Below are 6,519 nucleotides of genomic sequence, written 5' to 3'. Positions count from 1 at the left end.
AGGGGGCTCAACACACATCCCTGAGGAGAGCCAGTGCTGAGGGTTATGGTGGAGGAGGAGAGGTTGTGGATCCTCACTAACTGTGGTCTGTTTGTTAAAAAGTCTAGTACCGGTCAAGTGCATACCTCCACCTCTCCAAGTTCTCTTCCACCTGTTCCCTGTTTTCACCACAGATCACGTCATCTGTAAACATTGTAGTCCATAAGGATTCCTGCCTGACCTCAGTGTTTTAGTTAAAACACTATGTTGCTTAAAACTAACTAAAAATATGTTTTTTCCTGCACAAAATGCACTTATTTAAATGCTTAAATATACTACGGCCCTTGTTGTATTTTAACTATTAATACCAATGACCCCAAAGGTTGTTAAGTAGTATTTACTGTGATTTTTTTCATCTTTAGGATAATTTCTTTTTTGATGTACTTGAACTCAATGCTCTTTCCAAAAAACATATTTTTAGTAAACTTTTTGTCCAAGAGTTTTTGAATGTTTTTTTGTTTGTTTAATTTGTTTCAGTACACTTTTTTTGGGAGTTTTGACGTAAAGTTTTCAAAATTGTAGCATCTTCTGAACTGGCCATGAACAAGTACACAAATAATGATAAAATTATTTCTTGCACTTTTTACAACACAAGCAAGTAATAGACTTACACATTATACTAGAGACTAATGAAGTTTAATGAGAAAAAAAAAGTATGAAACCAAAAAGTGTTGTGTGCTTATAAATCCCACACATTTGTTTTTGAAGCTTTGAAGAGTGGTGATCAAAACAGACCTGAATGGACATGTTGGTGAAAGAAACCGAGGGGATGAGGAAGTGATGGGTAGGTTTGGTGTCGAGGAAAGAAACCAGGAAAGACAGATGGTGGTGGATTTTGCCAAGAGAATGGGAATGGCTGTAGTCAACACCTATTTCCTAAAGAGGGAGGAACATAGGGTGACCTATAAGAGTGGAGGAAGGAGTACACAGGTCGACCACTGGGCCTTCCTGAAAGCAGAGAAGAAACCCAAACAGGACTTCAGTCAGCCATCAGGTGCGAAGGAGGAACCCAGACCCAGACCAGTGGTCATTCTGTATGCTGAGGGAGTATCAGAGAAACTGAGATGTTTATTTTCTAAACATAACGTCCCAGTAGCTTTTAAACCCCAAGATACATTAAGGCAAAGACTGGTTCATCCCAAAGATCCAGTCCCCCGGCACAAACAGAGTAATGTTGTGTATGCTGTTCAGTGTCAGGAGGGCTGTGATCAGTCTTACATCGGGGAAACTAAACAGCCACAGGCCAAAAGGATGGCCCAGCACAGAAGATCAACATCATCAGGCCAGGACTCTGTGGTCTACACTCATCTCCAGGCCAGCGGTCACTCTTTCAGGGATGAAGATGTTCACATCCTGGATAGAGAGGAACGATGGTTTGAGAGAGGAGTAAAGGAAGCCATCTTTGTGAAAAGCAATAATCCATCATTAAACAGGGGTGGAGGCCTCCATGTTCAACTGTCCCCCTCTTACAATGCTGTTATTGCTAGTATCACTCAACCCCCTGTGAATAGTAAACAGCCATCAGTGTGCTAATGATCCATTGTTAGGCTGATGGTCCTTCTTGATCATGTGATCAGCTGGTTTTGGTTGTCAGCAGCAAACTGGTTGATCCACTCTGAGAAGGTGCTATTTAAGAGACTGAGCTGAATACAGCACCTCAGACTGAGGAAGTCTTTTGGATGAAAGACGAAACGTTTCTACATTTTTCTTTTTTTTTGTTGTTGTTTTGTTTTTTGAATGTCCAGAGGACTAGATTTAACTTTTTTAGATTTGCTAAAGTTACACTATTTTGTAGAATACAAATGAACTGTGTGGTTTTACCCAGCACATTTCTTTATATTCATTTAATTATATGAAGGAACTGTTTAAACCAGCCACTAGGGAGCACAAACCATTGTATCTCTTGTGCCGGTCCCAAGCCCGGGTAAATGGTGAGGGTTGTGTCAGGAAGGGCATCCGACATAAAACACTTTTGCCAAAACTAATATGAGAGTTCATCAAAGTGAAAAAGACAAAAGATGAGATACATGTACTGTATATGGATGCAGTTAGAGAGGACATGTAGGTAGTTGGAGTGAGGACAGAGCGAGATGGAGGAGGACGACTCGCTGTGGAGACATCTGAAGAGGGAACAGCCAAAAGAAAAAGATGAAGCAAAGGTTAAAAAAAAAGTGCTGTGTGTTGTCATCATTGAATGTTCCTATACAATGATGAAATTAGTTTTCTGCTAAACCCTTCGCACCTGAGATACACCCAGGTAGAACAGTGGGCAACTGCCCAGGGAGCAGTTAGGGATAGGATGTCTTGCTCAAGGACACCATGACATGTGGGCATGACGGGGAGTTGAGCCTGCGACTCACTGGTTCCAAGTCAGCTGCCCTACCTCTACACCACAGCAGCCCCATTGAATGCATATCAATCAATCAATCAATCAATCAATCAATCAATCAATCAATCAATCAACTTTATTTATAAAGCACATTTTAAAACCACAAGGGTAGCCAAAGTGCTGCACAATAAAACAATAAAAACAAACAAAACAATAAAAACATACAAAGCATACACAAAGAAACATAAAAACCATTCACATACCAGTTTCACAGCAGGTGTATTAAAAAGCCATAAAAGAGAAGATCACGTGTTAAAAGCCAAATAATAAAAGTGTGTCTTTAAAAGAGATTTAAAAACAGGAAGAGAGGAGGCCTGTCTGACACTCAAGGGTAAAGTGTTCCACAACCTGGGAGAAACAACAGCAAACGCTCTGTCACCTCTGAGCTTCAGCCTAGTTTTAGGGACTGTCAGCAGCAGCTGATCAGCTGATTGTAGGGATCGGGGTGGACAGTAAGGCTGAAGCAGCTCAGACAGATATGGTGGGGCAAGGTTGTTCAGACATTTAAAAACAAACAGCAAAAGCTTAAAATTAATTCTGTAGTGCACAGGGAGCCAATGAAGGGACGCCAGGATGGGAGTAATATGCTCGCGCCTACGAGCCTGAGTTAACAGGCGAGCAGCAGAGTTCTGCACAAGCTGCAAACGAGCAAGAGACGTCTGGCTAATGCCTGCATACAGCGCATTACAGTAGTCGAGACGAGCTGTGATAAAAGCATGGATTAATTTCTCCAAGTCAGGTCTTGCTAGGATTGGTTTCACTTTTGCTATTTGGCGGAGCTGATAAAAACTTTTCTGAACAACACTGCTGATCTGTTTTTCAAATTTAAAATCAGACTCAAACTTCACCCCTAGATTGGTGACACAGTCCTTGAGAAAAAATGACAGTGAGCCAAGATCTATGCTGGGAGAGGGACGGCAACTTGGTCCAAACATCATAACTTCAGTCTTGTTCTCATTTAGACTAAGGAAGTTAAGAGAGAACCATGTCTTAACATCATTAAGGCAGTGTGTAAGTTGTTGAACTGTGTTGTTTTGTGCCATGGGAAAATAGATCTGAAAATCATCAGCATAAAAGTGAAATAAAATGCCATGCTTCCTAAAAATCGAGCCAAGGGGGAGTAAGTAAAGGGCAAATAAAAGAGGGCCAAGGATTGAGCCCTGGGGGACACCATGTGGAAGAGGAGCAGTGGAAGACATAAAATTGTCGATTTTTACGCAGAAACTCCTATTGGTTAAATACGACCGAAACCAATTAATTTTGTATTCTAATGTAATCTGAGAGCTACATTTAAAATATTTTTTGGAGGGGGCAAATAAATGTTTACAAGGGCCAGATTTGTCCTTGGGGCCTTGAGTTTGATACATGTGCTTAAAATTATAAGAACAAACAGAACCAACAGCTGGACTAACCGTTATGATTTTAAAAATGTGGGAGAAGAATAACATTTAAATTGAACTTTATAAGCAGATTAAACACTAGCTAAGTAGAGAAAACAATAATAACAATAAAATGTAGACAAATGTGAAACATTGTCTGAACAGATTGGATCTTCACACACTTCCTGGGAAATGTAAGGTGGAGTTTCCTTCAGGACAATAGGAATGGTATTGCAGCTAAGCCTGTTATAATTATGCACTATTTTATTAGAGGCCTTTGGCGATTTTTGTATATTAAACAAAACACTGGCAAAATGGGATCACAATCCTTTGCCACTAACATTTTCTAAGTCAGAAGCTAAAATGCTTAAGAACCATTGAGTTAACCACAACCCCCTTCCCCCAAACTTGTTTTAACTTCCAGGATGTACTAAAACTCAGAGAATACCAAGTGGGCAATTATTTTTGTGGACGAAGGTAGATGAGTATCAGAGAACATTCTATTCTCTTGTTTATGTTTCTGTTTTTCAGGGCTTTCACCGGTATTCCACTGATTCCTCGTGGCACGTTCCTCACTTTGAGAAGATGTTGTATGACCAGGCTCAGTTGGCTGTGGCTTATATTACTGCCTTCCAGGTGTGCAACTGTCTCCTATGTTTGTGTTATTCTCAGACAATCCCACAGGATAATTTACCTCTGTTGAAATGTTGATTAGCCAACCAAAATTTCACTTGTAGAACATTAATCAGTTGTCTGCATATAAAAATACATTAGATACAACAAGAACTAGTTGCATGCTACAGTTTTTGCTCTTCTCATGGGTGTTAAAGTGACAAGTTTTTATTTTATTTTTGTGTAGATACAGACTGAAAAAAAAAACCTACCTTCAGGGAAGGAGCAGACTGTGTACATGCTTGAGTTTAATGAAGGACTAGGGGTTGCCTCAGGATGTTCTCTGGGTGTTGTAGTAGGGAACACCCTTCAAATTAATCACACCATATGTCGAATCATGAGACTTATGCAGGTGCGCTCCATGTGTTTCTCCTTTTCCAGGTATCAGGTGAGCAGTTCTACGCAGATGTAGCTAAGGACATACTGCTCTACGTCTCCAGAGACCTGAGTGACAAGGTGAATCATTTGTGGAGATTCTACCAATACATCTGTGTGTACCGGCGTTTCATTCATACATTTGTAGGAAAAGCTGAGAAAGAGTTTTTTATAATTACCAGTTTGGGTCAAACTTTTGTCCTTTTTGATTAATGGGATGACATCAGTGAACAGGGCACACAATTAAAACCACACTGTTATTGTTATATTCCCTTAAGATTTATTAAATAATTATAGGCTAATGAAAAACTATCTCAAAGGTAATTCTCTTGAGGCTCCTTGTTTTTTACACTGTGTCGGGGATCTGCTTTTATTGAAGCAGAGTACTCCTCATGGCTTTAAAAGTACTGGCACTTGCTGGATTCTGATGTTGACGGAGAGCTTACAAAACTTTGCTGTGTTCCTGTCAATGTAAAATACTTATTTGACATAAACTAATCATGCGAGGGCCTTGTCTGGACATACAGGTCCTTCTCAAAAAATTATCATATTGTGATAAAGGTCATTATTTTCCATAATGTAATGATAAAAATGAAACTTTCATATATTTCAGAGTCATTGCACACCAACTGAAATATTTCAGGTCTTTAATTGTTTTAATACTGATGATTATGGCATACAGCTCATGAAAACCCAAAATGCTTGTCCCAAAAAATTAGCATATTTCATCCCACCAATGAAAGACGAGTGTTTTTAATACAAAAAACGGCAACCTTCAAATAATCATGTTCAGTTATGCACTCAATACTTGGTCGGGGATCCTTTTGCATGAATGACTGCTTCAATGCGGCGTGGCATGGAGGCAATCAGCCTGTGGCACTGCTGAGGTGTTATGGAGGCCCAGGATGCTTCGATTGCGGCCTTAAGCTCATCCAGAGTGTTGGGTCTTGTGTCTCTCAACTTTCTCTTCACAATATCCCACAGGTTCTCTATGGGGTTCAGGTCAGGAGAGTTGGCAGGCCAATTGAGCACAGTAATACCATGGTCAGTAAACCATTTACCAGTGGTTTTGGCACTGTGAGCAGGTGCCAGGTCGTGCTGAAAAATGAAATCTTCATCTCCATAAAGCTTTTCAGCAGATGGAAGCATGAAGTACTCCAAAATCTCCTGATAGCTAGCTGCATTGACCCCACCCTTGATAAAACACAGTGGACCAACACCAGCAGCTGACATGGCACCCCAGACCATCACTGACTGTGGGTGCTTCACACTGGACTTCTGGCATTTTGGCATTCCCTTCTCCCCAGTCTTCCTCCAGACTCTGGCACCTTGATTTCCAAATGACATGCAAAATTTGCTTTCATCCGAAAAAAGTACTTTGGACCACTGAGCAACAGTCCAGTGCTGCTTCTCTATAGCCCAGGTCAGGCGCTTCTGCCGCTGTTTCTGGTTCAAAAGTGGCTTGTCCTGGGGAATGCGGCACCTGTAGCCCATTTCCTGCACGGTGCACGGTGGCTCTGGATGTTTCTACTCCAGACTCAGTCCACTGCTTCTGCAGGTCCCCCAAGGTCTGGAATCGGCCCTTCTCCACAATCCTCCTCAGGGTCCGGTCACCTCTTCTCGTTGTGCAGCGTTTTCTGCCACACTTTTCCCTTCCCACAGACT

At 41.1% G+C, this 6,519-nt stretch overlaps 1 protein-coding gene across 1 annotated transcript in view; it reads left to right on the top strand.

The window, feature by feature from the left end:
* The window catches only part of spata20 (spermatogenesis associated 20), a 150,072-nt gene that overhangs the window by 58,943 nt on the left and 84,610 nt on the right, over positions 1-6,519 (top strand). The window contains exons 8-9 of the mRNA XM_037691269.1: positions 4,339-4,443; positions 4,861-4,935. Of these exons, the coding sequence (XP_037547197.1) occupies positions 4,339-4,443; positions 4,861-4,935 (180 nt within the window). The remainder of the gene's footprint in view (positions 1-4,338; positions 4,444-4,860; positions 4,936-6,519) is intronic.

This window comes from Nematolebias whitei, chromosome 17 (assembly GCF_014905685.2).
Source record: "Nematolebias whitei isolate Nwh7 chromosome 17, NemWhi1, whole genome shotgun sequence".
Taxonomy (NCBI): Eukaryota; Metazoa; Chordata; class Actinopteri; order Cyprinodontiformes; family Rivulidae; genus Nematolebias; species Nematolebias whitei.
This window is presented reverse-complemented; position numbering and strand designations above follow the sequence as displayed.